The following is a 19,726-nucleotide window of genomic DNA, read 5'->3' as shown; positions in this document are numbered from 1 at the left end:
CTTCGGGAGAAACATGTCAATACGCAATCTTTTCACCAACCTTTGATGGATGTGCTAATCTTCTCAGGTCAACATGGGCTCACCCTGGCAACATACTGTGATAACTTATTTAAAAGGCAGCTGGCTTTTATAAATGGACCGTTCCGTCAATTTTTAGATTTTCATCCTCAGAAATGTATTCCCTTCTCAAAGCAACATTCGCTATACATAGTAAGAGCTCAATCATACCTTTTCTACAACAGAGGATACTGCAGAGGTGAGCAGGTTTGGGAATTACTGTTCTTCGCTCTCAATTCTGTGTGACATTCAAGCTCTGTAGAGATAATGAGATAACAAGAAAAATGTCAAGACGGTTATTCTCATTCCATTAGAGCAGCGGGTTCGCAAACTACTGCCCTTAGGCCAAATCTGGCCCAAGGCCTGTTTTTATAAATAAAGTTTTGTTGGAACACACCCACACCCATTTGTTTACTCACCATCTACAGCTGCTTTCACGCTGCAAGGGCAGAACAGAGTAGTTGCAACAAAGACTGTGCGGCCTGCAAAGCCGAAAATATTCACTCTCTGCTCCTTTACAGGACATGCACGCTGACCTCTACGTCGGAGAGAAGTGGTGTTTGTCCCACTGGGTCATTTTCAGTGGGGGCTAAAGGAGTTCGAGCAGGAGAGGACATCTGACTCATTCAAGGCATGTGCGTTGAAGTTCAGTTGGGTTAAAGACAGGACAGAAGAAAATAGAAAAAGGCAAAAAACGAGGCAGTTTCTCTAAGTGAGGACTTTAATGAACTGAACATTATTAGTGACATCAAAACCAAGCATAATATATATGAAATTATCATTTTAGGTCAAAAGAAAATCTTTCATGTTGGCAACAGTACACGTCTTGCTGACTTCAAGTGGCCAACGTATTACATCCAGCCCTGAGATGGGCCCCCTGGGACTTTGGTGACATGCTTATTTCTCCGTATAAGAGAAATTTCCCTGAGAAAATGCGCAGAAGGAGAGATTGAGTGAATCCAAGAGGAAGGGGGGGATGGCTGGGTACCCTGCGCCGCGGGCTCAGAATTTGAGCGGAATGACCGGCCAGTACTTGGGCCGCTTCCTGTCACAGTGCTTGTCGAAGCTCAGCTGCACGGCGGCCTCCATGGCCTGGATCTTCGCGGCACTGTCCCCATACAAGCGCTTCATCTCGGCCTTGCGCCGCTCGCCAGGCCTCTCGGACGGGGGCTCCACTGAGCGGCGGGTGCTGTAGTACAGGTCGTGGTCGGCGTTCACGTAGTCGTCCAAGCGCTGGGCGTCCAGCTGCTGCTGCCGCCCTGAGAACGAACCGACACGGGGCGGGGTGGGGGGTGAGCCCGGGGTGCGGCTGCTAGCTGCACTGCCAGGTCGGGCCTGGCTGTGCCTGCCGAGACACTCACTAGGTTCTAAGGCATCAGCCGCACGCCAGTACCCGCGTGCCTAGGAAATGCACCGATCGCTTATCCGGGAGGCTAAGGCTGCCCCGCCAGACACGGCGAAAAGCCGCAAGGAAACATGTCACCCAGCACCATCAAACCTCTGCACTGAGCCCCGAATACAGCTCTGTCCCTTTCATCTATGCGGCCTGCCCACAAGCCGCCCAGCTGGGAAGGGCCGCCTGGTTTCACACACTGTACCAGGCCAGCAGGGACACAAAATGCTTCCTGCAAAGTCCAGGGTTGCAAGAAGTAATACTTCCGCCCACAAATGAGGTGCTGGGGTGGGGGGGGTGGGGGGAGTCAGCCCCGTGTTAGAGGTGCCGATTTTATAGTCACCTGGAAAAGAGCAAGTGCTGGTGTCTACAGAATTGCAGCCCTGATCCCCAATCCTTCCACACGGCCAAAGCACAGAGCACACCAGGAAATGGAGTCACGTAATTCAACACCTGCCCGAGGAAACAGGGCTGAGCCAGGGCAATTCTGCCAATGGGAGGAAGACCTGACTTCTAAGCTTCCTGCTATATTAACAGAACTGCAAGTGCGCCGACTTCCTCATGATGGGATTTGTCTTTCCCCTTCACAGCTTAGCTTCGGCTAAATTTCAAGTGATAGAGTTACCGGATTTTAATCCTACTAATTTAAATGGATTCTTGTAAAGCAAAAAATTCAGTATATTCTCCCCTGTATAGTTTTTACTACAATAAGTCCTACTTTTATTTTTATGTATATAGAAATAACATTAACATATCAATAAGAGAACACTGCATAAGGTAAAATTTAGCCAACTGATAGATTTTTGTAAGTGACTGTCAGGAACAGAGAAACAGATAGTAGAATGCACACATCTGTAGCTACTACTGCGACTGAGAGAAATGCTGAATAAGGAGTGAAGGTGGTTATAGGGGATGAAACAATGACATACATCATTCTTTCCTTGTTTTTTTTTTTTTTAAAGTAGCAGAATGATAGCTTAGTGTAGAAGGGAACCCAAGAGTGAGCAGCAAGATATGTCTGTGGCTAGGCAGTCACACTCCTAAGTTCATTCTTCGCACATATCCCCTTGGAGTTGGAAGGAAGGAGTTTTGGACACTTGGGAACACGATAAACGTGGATGGCCATTTCTGAGTTAGCACATCTGCAGCTTCTTTCTTATACCAGGAGGTCACCTACAGATAGGCCAAATGACTGTCAAGCAAGTAAGTGCAATGTAACTGTTCCCTTATCCACAGAAGAGAGATGTAGCTGACTTCCCATGAAATGCAGAACTGAACCAAAATACTGGCGTGATGTGCAAATGAACAGGAGGTCAATAAGCATTTGTCTCTCAGTTTTGGTCTTTTTGCCAAGTCTGAAACATCAGGATGTAAGTTGTTCAGTTCTCACGGGTGTTTAGATTGTGTACCCCCGCCCTCCAAAGACCACTCCTCTGAAAGTGTGGCCTTTCCACATTAGCCAGGGACAGCAGTTCCCTTTGCCTCCTATGGGAGCCTTGGGCAGTTACCAGTACTTGGGCTCATTTCGTCGTAGGCCCAGAGGAAACCATCCCGTGGGGGTGGGTGGGTGGGCAGAGCCTGTGCATCCAGAGGACAGAGGTTCCCAGACCGCAGTCCTTTTACTCTCACATTTGTCCCAAGACTATAATCAGCCTCACCGACAGATCCAGTGACACAGCAGATGTTCAACTTCCTGTCTAAATCGGAGTCCTTGCGTTTACAAGTTTTAATAAACACTGGATCCACGCTATCTTAGCAAGTGTTGCTCTCTACCGCCGGGATATGTGAATTTAACCTTCTTACTTTTGCATCTTTCTCTTTCTTTTCCTGGTAATTTAACATGGTTCTGCTACTCTTCTGACCAAAACTATCTTAACAGGTAGGCAATCAGTATAACAATCCTACATCGAGATGTTTTCTCTTACGGTTGACATCTATCAACGAAACACTGTTCATACGAGCCAAGTGCAGCCGCTGGTCAACGTAGCCAGTGCAGCTTTCCAAGTTCACACTTGGCAGGTGCTCATGGGTTACCATCACAGGGTTTCAGCTAATGAAGCTCATTTTGTGTAAGAATAAAAGAATAAAAGGCACAGGCCTCTGCTCTCAGTTGTCTTCTTGTCTCTCCTTCCTGTTCAGGTTTCCTTATGAAAATTTAAGACTCAACCCTTGTCCTCTCCCTGCCTCTCAAGAGGCTTGGAGCTTTCCTGGTTTCCAGCATGGTGGGTAGTTGCCCTAAAGCACGGACCTAAGGGGCGGGAAGCCTGTCCCCTGCACTGACCGGCTAGTGCTAAAACCTGCCTGTGGAAGTCACGCATGGGGAAAGGGCACGGTTGCCTTCACCACCCCCCCACAGTCCCCAGCCCCGGGAGGACACAATGCCTGATGCTAAGCAGGTGCTCAGGAAATGACTGTTGAGAGAAAGCCTGGACAGAGGCCATACATTATTTTTTGTAAACAGCTGTTTCTTCCAGATGCTGTTAAAGAAAAATGATGACAACTCAGGGATAGAGAAACAGATGCTCAAATCTCAAAAGGTGCTGGGCAGAGCTCCCCTCCCATGGGTTCCTCAGAGCCTCCATAGCAGAGAGGCTGCAGGAGATGGGGGCACCAGTGAGATGGAGTCTGATCTTGTTCCTTTATATCTGAATCACTGTGCCTCTACTTACCTAAACACTTAAAAAAAAAAAAAGTCCTAAGGCTAGACTACAAATTTGAAAACCAGTCAGCTTAAAATCAAATGCCCTCAGACTGGCTGGACATTGGAAGCTACAGCTAGCACCTGAAAGTACTTCAGCTTATGCTGACTTAGAGGACCAAGCAAACCTTAGAACAGAATATACTCATTTGAAGGCATCACTTACTGTCTTCTATTTATTGCTTCCTTCCTCCCAGTGAAGGAAAGGATTCTCAATCACTAGCAGTTTTTCTTCCTGTCAAAACAGGGTGAGGGCTCCACCAGATGGAGAATCATCTGACTGAAGCAGAGAAGTAGAACATCACACTTTGGACATAACAGGTGCCACGTCATGGAGAAGTTGATCATTTTTTACTGAAAACAGCTGTGGGACTCAATGTTACCCAGGGCTTGTTTTCTTATAGGCTATTCAGTCATGGGAACTTGTTTTAATACAAATCAGAATATATTTTTAGATTCCAGATTTAATACAGGGCTGGAGTGGGTTGAATAGTGTGCCCCCCCCCCCCAATTCACATCTACACGCAACCTCAGAATAGACCTTTTTTAGAAACAGGGTCTTTGCAGATGTAATTAAGGATCAAGATGGGATCATACTGGATTAGTGTGGACCCCAAACCCAATGAGCGTGTTCTTATGAGAGACAGAAAAGGACACATCGAGACACAGGGGGGAAACCGTGTAAACAAGGAGGCAGAATTGGAACTATGTCCCCACAAGCCAGTGAACGCCAGGAGCCACCAGAGGCTGGAAAAGGCAAAGCCCCAGAACCTTTGGAGGGAGTGGGTCCTGCTAACACCTTGATTTCAGACTTCTGGCTTCCAGAACTAGGAGAATAAATTTCTGTTGTTTTGAGCCACCAATTTATGGTCATTTGCTACAGCAGCCCTAGGAAACTGAGATAAAGGTTAATATGCATACAGGGCTAAAACAAGAAAACAGTAACATCCTCTGAAGGAGAAATGCTACTGGATCTCATCTGGGTTCAGGACATATAACCTTGATATTTCCCCCCTCGATCTATAAATTTACATGATGCTACTACCAGTGTGGACTTATAGTCTCCAAAGGAAAACAAAATCATGAGGAGTGACTTGGATTTTAGAAGACCTGACATAGCAGGAAAACATTCATTCAGTATTCCACAGATAATTAGCCCAAAGGCAGAACATTTTGGAAGACAAAGCACTAAGACAAATGAGTGCTGAGGAACATTATTTTTCCTCATTTTTCTAGGATTAGCATGTCTTTCTGATTGTATTCTCTGCTATGTTGCCAGAATTACTGATTTTAGCACAACCGAGCACAAGCACAGTCTGGATTTATTATCACGAGTGACTCATTTCTGGCTTGTCAGCAACACACCCGGAACACAGGTGCTCGCCAGCCGGCCTGGAGCCATTTCTGCTGGGTCTTCGTCCTCACCTCCCATCCCTCTCCCCCTGACAAATGAAGTCAGTGGATAATTACTGTTTTCACTTTTAGAATAAAAGTGCATTTCCATCCTGCCCTTCCACTTTTCTACAGCCTTTTATATGCATCTTCCCCCTGGCCTGGCTTTCCGGACTTTGAGCATCTGAACTAGACGACACACACACACGGAACTGTGCTCAGTCACAGGATGCCACGCTTTAATTCCACCCACTAAGCCACAGCGGCTCATTCAATACTGAGCTGTGCGTTGCACTGGATCCTCCAGGTCTTCCACAGAGGGTGGACTGAGGGCGAACTGGATGGGGTTGCAGCTGACTGACTGAAGATTCGGTCATGAAAACTGGTCTAAACCTTCCAGCTTCGGTGGACACAACATGATGGAGATGTCTCCCATCAAATGTCTAAAAGCACCTCCGGGCCCTGTGGTAAGAACAGCACTTTGAGTGCTAAGTGGGGAGTGGACTTATCCCCTTTCTTTCTCTCTTGATCCCAATTAACCCCCTCCCTCAAAGCCTAGAGCACACTCCATTTTCCACCATTACCCCGTGAAACTTCTCTGATGGCTGAGTTCACTGGCTCTACTCATCACTGCAAAAGTACCCATGGACCAGGCCATAGATGGCTCTTCTAGGTATCAGTTTTAATTTGATTTTGTTTCCTCTTCCCGACTGGGTTTAAGCTCTTTGTGAATATGTCTCTCTTTTGACCCAATGGTTACCCCCAAAACACAGGGGATAAAATCTGATTGGCTCAAGCCTGAGACAACAGTGGTGGCGTTCATTTCGGAGGGTCTTCTTCTCCACTGGGAATGATAACTTTCACTCATTTCCCCTCTAAGTACTAGGACTATAACCTTGCAGTCTCAATTGATGGTTATTTATGACTAACACGATACTTTTCTTAACCTAACAATAAACATTTTTCCTAAGAAATAACTGAAAACACAGCTGACCTTTAAAACTCCACAACTGTCTACTTTCCCATAAGTAATGTTACCAGTGAAGTTTTGAATAACGGAAATATCGCATTAGGAAATGACATATAACATAATCAAAAGCATGTCTGTTCCCACCACACAGAAGGAGTTCTTTATTTATCCTACTTAATTTTTTTGTTATCATTAAAATATGTTAGAGATTATCTGGAAGAGCAGTAATCACAAACAAGAACATGCTGTCCAGTATGAAGGATTTTATTCTAAGAAAAAATTAAATTTAAGACTCAGATGATGATGAATTATGTAACATATATATTCCCGTGGAAGTGAATAATACCGAAAAATCAAGTTTAGCTGTATTTTTCCCTGCTAGTGATATTTCATAAAATTCTGTGTTCTCTAGATGATCCATATTCGAAGTTGAATTTGCCTTTACTGAATAAGTAGCTTCTAGTGGTTCAAAGAGCAAAACAAAACAATTTTAACCAAGTATTCACACTACTTAGGTCCCTAATCACTACTAAAATATATCCCAACTGTGTATGTAGCTAAACTTCCATGAACATTACTAGTGAAGGAATGGGTTGGAAAGCACGATGGGCATTCACACTGCTTACATCTGAGTTCCATCCCTCAGTGCTGCTCGAAGGAACAGTATGGCGCAGTATTCATCCTATATGCTACCAAAAGTGCTGGTGAAAAAAATAATGCCCATTGTTTTTGGTGGTACAGGGTCAGGCCCTGGCAGCTTCTAAATCTTTAGCAGTCAGATTAGACTCCGACACCACAGCATGTTCTCGCCCTTGTCAGACAATGTCCACATCTCCCAAAGACCTGATAATATTTTCAGGGCAGACCGCAGGACACCAAAGCATCGCGGAGACCCTATGACAAGCAGTTTTCAACTATGCTACAATTATACATTTACAAAGCACAAAGAAGCAGAAGCTCGATGTGTTTAGTGCTGTTATTAGTAGTATGGAAGTGGGTTCATTTTTCCATGTATTTTACTATATTGTCATCAGGCAAGAATGTCCTTGAAATGGATTAAAAGTTGTGTTAATGACTACTTTGATGAAACTGTGTTAACGACTAAACTGGATCGACACCAAAACTTTAATTCTTTTGCTTTTTAAATATTCTAAGTTAAGAATTTGAAAAGTGCAGACCAGAAATGACTTTTTTTTTTTGAAGCCACAGAACATCTTTTTAAAAAATAATGCAGAATCTCAATCAAGCACTAATTAACACTGACAGCATCAGAGTAAAATCAGTATATGGTTAATAATCCACACTAAAGGATGAGTAATTAGCAACTCACCATAACAACTCACATTTCTTGGGCACTGACTTCGTACCAAGCATGGTTCTCTAACTTATCTTTTATTATCTCATCAAATCTTCATAATTACCACTCCATTAATTAGGACCCCCTTCCCCAGGTGAGGTGACTGAGGCACAGACTGATTAGGGTAGGTGACCCACAAGCTAAGAACCTCGGGCTGATAAGTGGTGGAGGCGGGCGGGACTCTGTGACGGGAGCAGTTCTGCCACAGCTCACTTGGTATAATGTTACAAATAATGATGTATATATTGAAGAATGAGGTTAAAGATGAAGGCTGTATGGGTTTTCACAAAATTCCCTTTTTTATTGGTTTGCTGTCTAGATCATGGTAAAACAACTATGTACCAGTTTCTTCAAAGGGATGGCAAGACCTGTGCAGTTCACTTCATGTCCCACTCACAGACTGCATTTGGGACAAAGAAAATTCTCACAGGGGGATTGTATTAGTTTCCTAGGGCTGCTGTAACAAAGCACCACAAACTGGGTGGCTTAGCATAACAGAAATTTCTCATCTCACAGGTCTGGAGGCCAGAAGTGTGAGATCAAGGTGTGGGCAGGGCCGTGCCCCCTCTCAAAGCGCTAGGGAAGATCAGGTCCAGGCCTCTCTCCTAGTTTCCAGTGGCAGAACTCCAGTCTTCACATGGCCTTCTTCTTGGGTGCATGTCTACCTTTGTGTGCAAATGTTTCCTTTTATAAGGACACTAGTCATACTGGATTAGGGCCCACCCTAAGGACCTCATTTTAACTTGATTACCTCTGTAAAGACTCTATGTCCATATAAGGTCACATCCTGAGGTTGGAAGGGGGAAGGTTAGGACTCCAACGAATCTTTTTTTTTAGGGAAGAAAATTCAACCCACAACAGTGATGATAACAGTGCAATCTGGAGCCTTGAAGTCAACTCAGCAGATTTGGGAATAATATAAAACAAAATATGAAGTTCATCAAGTTTATAAAGCATTCAAAGCCTAACTCACTTTGTAAAATGCCCCACACAAGCAAAGCAAATTTATCACTTTCTGGGATATTTGAAAACCTCTGATTTAAGGGTCATAATTAATACTGAAATCATTCACTCATTCAAAACAGTATTAAGTGCCAGGCATGACTTAGCAGGTAATTTTTATGATTTTTTTTTTTTTTAAACTTACCTAGAATTCTACCTGACCAAGGCAAGAGGAGGAACAGGGATGGTTCTTAGCCATATCTGTAACTGAACTGCTGACGTTGGAAAGACACATTTTGTTACTTTATTTTCATCATCATCACATCTATTTTTTATTGAGTAACTATATATCAAGTTATTTTACATTAGCAGATAATTCAAAATGGCCTTTTAGATGACTGGGGTTTGCTTCCATCCCTAATTAGAGCTGCTCTCATAAAAGTATCCATCTCTGGTGGGAAAAACACGTTATTCTAACCTATGGTAAGGACAAAAGAAACCGCACATCCATCATATTTTTTCAAAAGCTATAGAAAATGGCATTCCAACCAAATGTGGACATGCTTGAACACCTCCTCTCCTTCATCGTTGGAAACTTTTAAGACACTAAAGGGCACGATACTTCATACAAAGCCCACTGCTCCGTTCCTGGTACCCCATGGGGATCGATAAGCCCATCATCAGGAAAACACAGATCAAAGATGGAACCGAAACTTGCCCACCCCCAGACTTCTATGTTTCTGTTTATTTATCTTGTTTGTTTCTATTTATTAAAAAAATCCTAAGTAAAATATCATATAATTAGGACTCAATAAAAACAATATTGAGACTACATACTGGTTACAAGGAGAAAAGCATTTGTGTATCTATTTGAGACACTTCAAATGTAAACAGTGTGGTGAATTTTCATAGTAAGGAGAGCACAACAAGCAGTTCTTGTTCTTTGTAGCAACTTGGTAAGAAATCAAAAAAAGGAAATTCCTGCTTTGCTTCTCTAACCCTAAGAGCAGACTGTTTTGACATGGGATCAAACCAGAAAGGTTCGAGTCCTAGACATTTTCTTACTGTTTAGGTTCACACTGACCTCTACTCTGAATGGTGCTTAATAATTAAGACCTGGGAAGCCTGCTTCTCCCTCTCCCACTCCCCCTGCTTGTGTTCCCTCTCTCGCTGTCTCTCTCTGTCAAATAAATAAATAAAATCTTTAAAAAAAAAAAAAAAATTAAGACCTGGTAGCTCACTAGCACCAGGGAAGTCTCAGAGCCGTGTACCAGTGAGGTGACAGCAGTAAGTTAAAAACCTAGCAGTCTCAGGGACAAAACCTAATCCCTAAGTTTGTGCTAGAGGAAGCATCGCAGAAATTGGGAGTCGGACAGACCTTGATTTGAATCCCACCAGCTGATTACTAGTTCTGTACCATGGAATTAGTCAATCAGCCTTCTGAAGGGTCGCCTGCCTCATTTGTGAAATGGGTGGAATGCCCTCGAGGGGCTGCGGTATAGATTAGGGAGCACAGGCACACCCATGTGCACACTGCCCCCCCCCACCTGCTGTCTGATGCTCAGCAGATGGCAGACGTACCACTAGCACAAGCTTTGTTCTGAAGCTAAAAAAAAGGCCTGTATTAAAATGCCTCTGGAAACTGACAGAGCTGAGGTGGGACTGGATGTGGAATGTGAGGAAGTTATAAAATAACTTAAGGGAGGAAGACAATGCACAAGGCAGGGCCAGCAAAGGAAGCGCGTGGGGCCGGGTGCACACTTACGGCGCTCTTCCCTGTGCCTCTCGGTCTCGGCGAAGTACTGGCGCAGCTCCTCCGTGATCTCCATGTTGCTCAGGTCGCACTCCACGCCCCCGTCTGACTCGGACTCCGCCTCCTCTGTGGCGGGGCCAGCTCGGCGTTCTCTCGGGCGGGCTGGTGGATGCTGCCCAGACCTTCTGGAATGTGCAGAACCGCAGTGCGAGTCCGTGGAAGCCGGGACATGGTCACGAGAGGGCCGAGGAGATTTGGCCTTGTTAGTGTAAGAGCTCTGGGCAAGAGCTGCAGGAGGGAAGGACCACGGGCAACTGAAATACGATTCCACGGCCTTCCTGTAGGCACTATGGTGGCTTCGCATCCAGGCCATCGCCTGATGATAATGTCGCCAGTATCTTGCATATACTGGATGAAAAGACCAAGGCTCAGTAGCTTTCCGGGATGCCACCTACAGAATAAAGGGAGGTGGAGGCTAGATACCACACAGTTCTTCCTCAAGAGAACCCTCAAATATTGGACTAAATGACACGTATCTACTGAGTATCTTCTACATACCGACTACATCAGGATGCTACTACTGGGCCAAAGAGGACACAGGACAGGTCCATGCCCACAACGGACACCAAGTACATGTGCATGAGGTACGCACAGGACTTAGTTTAAGGTTATGGCCACGGTAAAGTGGGGACAGAGGCTAATTATCATCATTTTTAGATAAGATGTAGGGAGAGATACTGACGTCAACCATCTTGGCCCTCTCTACCCACTGTAACTAAACGACTAGTTCCAAGAACCACATGGACGAATGTCTTCTAGTCCCTCCCTCACTACCCCCTTAACATCTGCTGGTCTGGCCCACTCCTCAGTGCCTGGACAAAAGCTGTCTAGCAACCTACCCAGTGGTGCTTTTACTTTTAGCTTTTGGATGTATTTGTTTCTTTGGTCTTCTCCATCATGGAATGAGAATACCAAGACTCTAAAGGCTAAAATTTACCCTTTCCTCATGAGTTAAAAAAGAAAATCTTACCTCTGCTGCCATCTCTGATTGTGGACGTCCAAATGGGCACTGAGACTAGGAAAGAACAACCACAGTGCAAACATCTGGTCAGTACACGTGGGTGGTATTTGTGGCTACTTCACGGTTTACAGAGCAGCTCCTCAGAGGCTGCCTCTTCCAAGTACCATGCCTGATCTTCACGCAACATATACTATAGGGCCCTGGCACCTGGGGAGGGATCCCCTTAGGTATGATTAAGTGGCTCAAAGGACACTGCATTTTTCAAATATTTGTTTACCTATTGAAAGTAGACTGGAAAGAACCATAGTTAGTAGCTAGTACCTGTATAAAAAATAATAATATAGAACATGAACTAAAAATATACAACTATTACTTAATTTATTAATCCTTAACTCATGCCGATGCCTATTTAAATTAACCCTAGATGTCCCCACGGCTTGAACAGAATACATCTTGCCGACTCACTGGAAATCATTGTTGGGTCTTGCCTCAGATCTGGGACTTGGAGAAGCCTCTCCAAATGAGATCTCTCTCCAGCCTGGGTTGTGCCCTGGGCTTTAAGCCCCCAAATGAGCCTTGTTTTGGTTTGGATTGTAGTAAGCATCTCTCAGCCAGTGTGTGACACCACACTCTCCCTGCCTAACCACTCTGCGTCTTTGCAGGAGAAACTGTTTCATGGAGACTCCCCACCAAGTGCCTGCATAGAACGCCTTTGCTCAAGAGCCTTGCTCGGCCAGGATTTACCCCTTTCTCCCCTACCTACCTGCTTGTGATTTATTGATATGGCAGAAAATACCTAAAGGTAAAGTTTAATCTGCAGCTGTACCTTCTATGAACTATTTAAAATGATTTTTTCTCCTTCCTGTTCAGGACTTCAGAGCTACTAAAATGCCAGCATACATCAGAATGTACTTTAAAAAAAAAAAAGTTAAACAAAATATCCTGGGGTATCTGGCTGGCTCAGTCGGTAGAGCATGCAACTCTTGATCTCAGGGTCATGGGTTCAAACTCCACACTGGGTGTAGAGATTACTTAAAAAAAAAAAAAAAAAAAAAAACCCCACCCAAAAGTAATATCCTAAAATGCACAAGAAATGAAGCATCTGTGAGATGAAACCACTAACACAATGTAATGCTGAGCAAACAGCTACTTGGGTTTTGAAACTCTGGGAAATCAGATACCGAAGGAGGCCTGTTTTTCCTCCTTCACCTAATTAGAGGGCAGAATTTAAAAATCTCTAAGCCTTAAGAAATAAACTCGACTTATTTTGTAATCTTTATCAGATGTTTTGCTATAGTTAATGTGGAAAACTGAGATGTTAAATTGACCACATCTTTTAAGATTTAGCCTGAAGAGAACCATTCAGTTTCTTTTAAAATATAACAGGCTTTCCAATAGGCTATTTCTAAGAGGTCTGACCCGATCTTCTGTAAATTTATCTTAAACACAGCCCACACTTCCTGTTCCCTGTTCTAAATTCAGGAGTACACACACATGCAGTGAATGTAAACTGGAAAAAAGCCAACCAATGCAGTGAAAATATAAGTGTAAATTAAGTTCACATTACTTTAAAACTGTAATTTAAAGGTTTAAAACGTGAGCAATTATCTGAAAACCTGGCTAACTGCCTATGTGCTTTACAAACTACTAAAGAAATATAAAAGTCAATACAATTAAGGGGTTAACGACCCAGAGAAGTAACACTAACACAAATGAAATTACAGTAGAAATCAGTTCATACTTGAGTGCTAAACTGTAAGGTGCAGCCTGGAAGTGGCTAATTCATTCCAGCCCGGTTTCGTATTTGTATCACCGAAATCTGAATATTTTTCTGAGAGTCTGCAGCACATAATGCCTTTAAAGTGAACACCATGTGTGTCTTAATCAAATTTGTTTTAGAGATTAACAAGTAGCATAAGAATTAAATTTGAAAAGTCTAGGAGGCATCTGCATGTGTTCTGGAAATTAAGAGTTTTGAATCTGGACTTTGATGCCTCATAAAACATACTTAGAACCAGATCAATGTAAATATTAAATATCCTGAACTGGGAAGTCTGGATTCAGCCTCAAATATGCCATAAACATTATTGTAATTGAACACTACTGCAGACCTTCGGAAATCCTGTTTTTATTTATAACTGGGAAAATCCTGCCTGGCTTTAAAAGTAATAGTACCAGTATTGTGAAAATGTACAAGATGGCTTATGAGAAGTTCCACTTTGCAGAGCTAGAAGTGTAGGCATGCGCGATCAAGTAGATAACTGTTTAAGAGGCTCCAGCGTAATTCATCACGTTCACCAGGCTGCTTGAATGTAAATGGCTGTGATTAAAGGGGGCATGGAGAGTTAATTTGAGGAGAGGCTACTTATTTATGCCTTTGATTTCGACAAATAATTTGCTAGAAGGGCTGCCATGTTACACTGTCTCAGAGATCACGCAAGGCAATGCCCTAAGCGCTTCTGCAAGAGGAAGCCAGGACAGTGGGCTGAGATGGCTGAAGAAAGCCAATTCCAGGGTTTGGAGCACAAGCAGCTCTGATTCAACCTGGTGCGCCAGTGCCCTATGAAGTAGACCAACTAGTCGGCTAAGGCACTGGCCTCTTTCAGGACCCAGGCCATTAAGGAAAGCTGAATTTATCTTAATGATGGAATACAGGCATCTTTGACATCGATTTTATTCTAATAGTGCTTTCCTGTTTTGGTCGCTGGGACACTTACGATCAAATCTGCTGCCATTCTCCGGCAAGTTAAGAGTCCTGGAGCTGTGTGTCGCATATGCTCATTCACCCCTGGCTTTATTATTCTTCCTCCCCAAATTCCAAAACCTATGTATCATATTCTTTTACATTTTAAGTATTGGAAGATTCCTAAAATCCTACAGATATTCAATTAAAAGTAATTCCTGAGAATGAATGACAAATTAAGTAAACTCTCAGAAATCAAATGAAAGAAGGCCTAGAAAAATATGTCTAAAGGAGTAGCAGCTTACACGCAGCTTTATAATTACTGGCTTCTCTTTCCAGCATTACTCTTGGTACTTAATGCCAGCAAAATTTTTCTGTAAAGGGTCAAACAGTAAATATTTTGGGCTTGTGGGCTACATACAGTCTCTGTCACACATTCTTCATTTTCTTTAAATTTAAAAACAATCTGGGTGCCTGGGTGGCTCAGTCAGTTAAGTGGCTGTATTCGGATCACATCATGATCTCAGGGTCCTTGGATCGAGCCCCGCATCGGGCTCCCTGCTCAGTGGGGAGTCTGCTTCTCCCTCTCCCTCTGCCTGTTGCTCCCCGGCTCGTGCTTTCTCTCTCAAATAAATATCTTTACAAATAAATAAATAAATTTAAAAACAACCTTTTGACAATGTAAACACCATTCTTAGCTCCCAGGCAGTAACAAAAACAAGCTGTGGGCCATCCTTGGCCAGTCCCTATTTCATGTGAATACATTATTCAGCTGCACTGACTCTGCTTTCAGTACGCAGGGGGCTCTCATTGTTGCTCGCTCTCCACTTGGCAAACCATGGAGGAACTTTGTGATTCTCACTTGTCTCATAAATGATTAGGCTTGGAGTAAGCCTAGTGGAAGCAAGACAACTGTGATGATGACCACCAGCAATCTTGGTAACCAGTTCCTAATATCTGGGACAAAAGAATTGTCTCCATGACTAAATAAGGAACTTGGACCATTTCTTAAAGATCTACATAGATATTTAAAGACTTAATTTAAAAAAAACCAAACTCCTGCAATCAATTGGGCTTAGAATGCACGTGTAGTGCCATGATTTCTGACGGAGGCCCTACTAGCTGCCATGGGCTGGACAGCAACCCAACAAGGATGGGGAGCAGGAGAGAGCTCCAAGTCTCTTCCCTGGAAGAAGGAATACAAATCCCTTCCTGCTAAGTGCATCAGTTAGCTCCTAAGGGAAGGTGAGAATCTCCTCTAAGAATGGGTCCTGTGAACTTTTTCAAACCGGCTACTCTTTCCACACAGAGAACTTTAGGACCTAAAAAAAATGCCTGGGTTTCTGAAAAGCCAACATGAAACTAATTCTAGACATTAAAGCAACACTTTCAGCCACCAGTTCAAAGAGAAGCAAGCTTATGGTTACAGCAGATTTAGATGCCTTTCAAAGGTCTTTAATTTTATCTTTCATTCGCCACCTCTTTGGGAGTGTCTCCTACTCTTGCGGCACACGTCTTCATGGACTGAACAGCAGCTTTCCTCCTAATGGGATGGCGGAGCTGAAAGAAAAGAGGATGGCAATGTCAGGGCAGGCTGGGACCCACAGTTCACCAAAACGGCAGCCCTCCCCGGCGAGCACAATGGCATAATAGTCACTACCCAGCTGAGCCCGGGCGGGCACAGAGACCGAATTCATTGTCTGTCCTCAACCACCAGAGAAGGAAGGAAAAAAACAGCGCTGAGGTCATTCAGGAAACACTGTCGAGGCCCGGGGCCCACAGGCAAGACAGTGCTCTGGGTCTTGAACCATATATTTTCCCATGTAGCCTTTCTTAAAAAACCCACGCATTCTTCAATGAATCTGCTTATCCTGGAAATGTATTTTTAAATGCATAAATATACATGAGGAATAACAGACAAGAGCTTTGTCGTTTTCAATGGAAAAAATCCAACTATTTCCATCAAGTCATTAAAAAATTCCACAAGTAATGTGGCTTTGTTGAAAGGTAGGGAGAGCATACATATTATTTTTACTGCATATTTCTATTACTGTAAATATAGGATCTAGGATGTGTCATCACAACCAATAAATAAAATAAAAACACAAATTCCCCTCAAACAATAATGTACACTCCGCAACTGGATTTCCTCTCTATCCTCCTTTTCCAGCAGAATTCTGAAAATTAAATACATGAAAACTCACCTGCTTTGATTTTTGCATAGAAGCACATTGGAGGTCAGTCATTAAGTTATGCTGGCTAAAGCCCCTAAAGTCAAACCTTTCCGATAAGGCTCCCAGTGATTTGGTTCTCTGAACCAAACACATAATTTGGAGGATCTAATTTAGGCCTTCGGTATATGTTTCAGGGTAGAAGGGGGTCTGCTGGAAATTGCTCAAAATAAATGAAGGTACAATGAGAAATGAAAATTACATGATTGAGTCATGTGGGGGTCTAAGGAATTTCTGTATATGTAGTAATAATCCTATCAGAGAAGATGTCTTCCAATAATGCATACACCAGTAGGAATTTCCTCAACTAAGATAATAAAAGGTTTTCTGACAGCACTGCTTCCGGCCCACCACCCCCGGCTGCCTGATGGCAGTTTCAACTGGCTTGATGCACTCATGGGCTCCCTCCTGTGGCTTAGCATGGTCCCTGCTGGGTAATGTGGACAAAGATGGCTCAAGACTGAATGTCCTCCCACCCTCAGGAGTCCAGGCTCTGTCTTATGGACAGACAAAGGCCTCCCACAAGGGCACATACTACCCAGTTCAGAGAGCCCGCACCTCTCTGTCTACAACAACCATCGTTAAAACTGATGGGCGAGGGAGCCAAAAAAGTTTTATTTCCTTTTCATTCCTTCAACCCCAAACTCTCTTCCGGACGTTGCAGTTAGAATGTCACAAAGGAAGGCCCAGCATGGGGAAGTAGGAAGAATGAAAGGACATAGTTAAGCGTTCCTCTTTTTTTTTTTAAACACAAATAACTTTCCACCCACAGAACGGCATTGTTTGTCAGCAGAGTGATGGATTTGTGAGTGGATTTATTTGCAAGTTCACCAAATCCCCATGTGCCTAAAGTCAAAATCTTAAGTGAAATAGGAGGCCACTCAAAAACAAAGTGGACCCTCTGACTTATGAACACAACACGCAATGGGAGAGTTGAAAACGGGGATAACAAAGAAGGACATAATAGTGATACAACTCAAACGAGGAAACAGTTAACTTCAATTCACTGCAAGTTTATCGCTCACAAAGCAAAACCTAGTGTGACTGTAAAGGACTAAGGGTTAAACAGGCAGGTCACGCAAGTTCAGAGCCTATCAGCAAAAGCCATGACTAGTTTAAAGTGGTTAAGCCCACCAGTAGATTTCAGGAGCTTTATTTCAAGTTTACTTCTATAAACACATACATGGTAATTCCATTTAATCGCTGTGTTTTCTGAATTTATACGGCACTCACTACATCCCACTCATTTAATCAATTACTTGTAGGCATGGATTCTGCAATCTATTTCTTTTAAATTTCCTATTTTCCTTCCAGCATAAAAACCATAGCTATATTTTCCTGCCTTTGGATGCTGGTGAGATTGTTGTTTCCTGATAACAGTCTCTCCTCCTCCTTCTACCCTCCCTAAATAAACTGTGTAGCTGGTCACTCAAGTAACCGTACAGCTCCAGATCTTTTTGGAAAGCAGACGTTTAAATACATTAATATGTTTTCAAAACTATTTTTAATTCATCTGATATTTGATCAACCACAGTTATGCTCTTTTTTCACTTGTCCAACTGTTTTAATTTCCTATTGGAGAGAAGGGGTCCAAGAGTTCTGTACCTAGTTTGTAATCTCTCCAGCCTCCACTCTGGCCTTAATTGTTCAGTTTTTCCCCATCCTTCTTATCTCACCCCACCCTTAAATGCTGGATCCTAAAACCCAAAATAATCCTTCACCATCTGTAAAACAGTTTTAGAATGAAAATTTCTCTCTGAAGCTTTAGTTTATATACTTTACCAGCACAGCAATGAACACAGAGGAGATCTGTATACCTTACTGTGAACCTGTCTTCAGTTACTATCCCAAGTCACTAACCAATTTACTATCCCAAGTCACTAAACAATGATCTTTAAAAATATATGGTATCTCTTGTCATTGCCATCCCAACGGGGCTGTTATAAACTGTATTTGCAAATGTTATCTCCACCCCACAATTCATGGAAATCCTGAGAGTAACTAAGCCCAGAAGTGTTATTAATCTTTGGTCTAGACTTTTTGGTAATGTTCTGACTTAAGGTGCAAAACAGCTGAATACAAAACCTAGCCTATGAAACAACTTTAAAAATCATTCTTGAAAAAGATAAGATTGTTCAGAACCATCTGATCTGTACTAAGGAACTCCCAAGATTTCAGAGCTAAAAGGTACTTCGTTGGTCCCTGCTCAACTCCACTTAATTACTGAGGAAGTGGGCAAAGACCTTCTCCACCTCCACGGGTAAGGCGCATAAAAGACCACAGGTGCCAAATGTTCTCTAGATAATTTCCACCAAAATTTCTGACCTCCCACAGAGGTCAAAGTGGGAGGGAAAAGAATGAAAACCCCAAGTTTTGAGTAGAAGGGCCAATATTCCAGACATCCCTCCAAGGATGAGGCTCTGGGCGACGTTCTGTTCAGGCACTGGGCTGTATGGCCTAAGTCAGAATTCATCCAGACTTAACACAGTGTTACTCAGCACCTCAGAATCACGTGGGGGGGGGGGGGGTTAATAAAAATGCCGATGCCTGGGTCCTACTTCTAGAAATTCGAATTTAATTGGTCTGGGATGGGCCCCCGGGCATCAGAATTCTTAAAAGTCATCCAGTGATTCCGAAGCACGGCGGCTGAGAGTCTCTGGAACCAGTCCCCTGTCACAATTAACCAGCAATGATTTAGGAATCTCACGGGCCCCGCGGGATGAGGCTAATTACGACAACGTGACAGGCAAGCCCTTGGCTCTCCCGCCATCTGCGGAAGCCAGGGTCCGGGGCCTCCAGGCTCCTCCCTCACTCCCCAAAGGAAACCCAGCCGTCCCCGGAGTCACCTCGTGGGCTCGTTGCTCGCGGATCTCGGGCGGTGGGCGAGCAGGGGCCTATTTCCGGTGAGGAGACCGAAGGGGCGCGGGAGGGAGGGGCTGTTGCCCGGGAGACCAGAAATGCACTTCCGGCGAGGATCACGTGACATGCGCGCCGGAAGTCCGCGCACGGCGCCGCTGACGCCACGTCCGCTCCGCGTTCTGCGCCACGTGTGCGTGGGGAAACTGTCGTGAGATGAGGCTCCGCCTTCCGGGGCGGAGCGTAGGGAAACGCTGGAGGAGGGTGATGGGCCAAAGGTCCCGGCGGGACTCCGGCGCCTCGGCGCCGGTTCTCCACCTGTACCTCGGGTGACGGGTCTGGCGCGGCGGGAAGACGAGGGTTGTTTCTCCAC

At 44.0% G+C, this 19,726-nt stretch overlaps 1 protein-coding gene across 1 annotated transcript; it reads right to left on the bottom strand.

The window, feature by feature from the left end:
- Positions 1 to 766: 766 nt before the first annotated feature.
- On the bottom strand, positions 767 to 19,437 carry GEMIN8 (gem nuclear organelle associated protein 8). The gene is made up of 5 exons (XM_021682407.1): positions 19,344 to 19,437; positions 15,746 to 15,826; positions 11,593 to 11,637; positions 10,575 to 11,013; positions 767 to 1,316 (listed from the first exon to the last, which is right to left on the bottom strand). The coding sequence occupies exons 2-5, from the start codon at positions 15,785 to 15,787 to the stop codon at positions 1,060 to 1,062; spliced, it is 783 nt and encodes a 260-aa protein (XP_021538082.1). The 5' UTR covers positions 15,788 to 15,826; positions 19,344 to 19,437; the 3' UTR covers positions 767 to 1,059.
- Between the last annotated feature and the right edge of the window lie 289 nt (positions 19,438 to 19,726).

This window comes from Neomonachus schauinslandi, chromosome X (genome assembly GCF_002201575.2).
Source record: "Neomonachus schauinslandi chromosome X, ASM220157v2, whole genome shotgun sequence".
Classification (NCBI taxonomy): Eukaryota; Metazoa; Chordata; class Mammalia; order Carnivora; family Phocidae; genus Neomonachus; species Neomonachus schauinslandi.
Note: the sequence above shows the minus strand (reverse complement) of the source record. Positions and strands in the feature narration are given on the sequence as shown.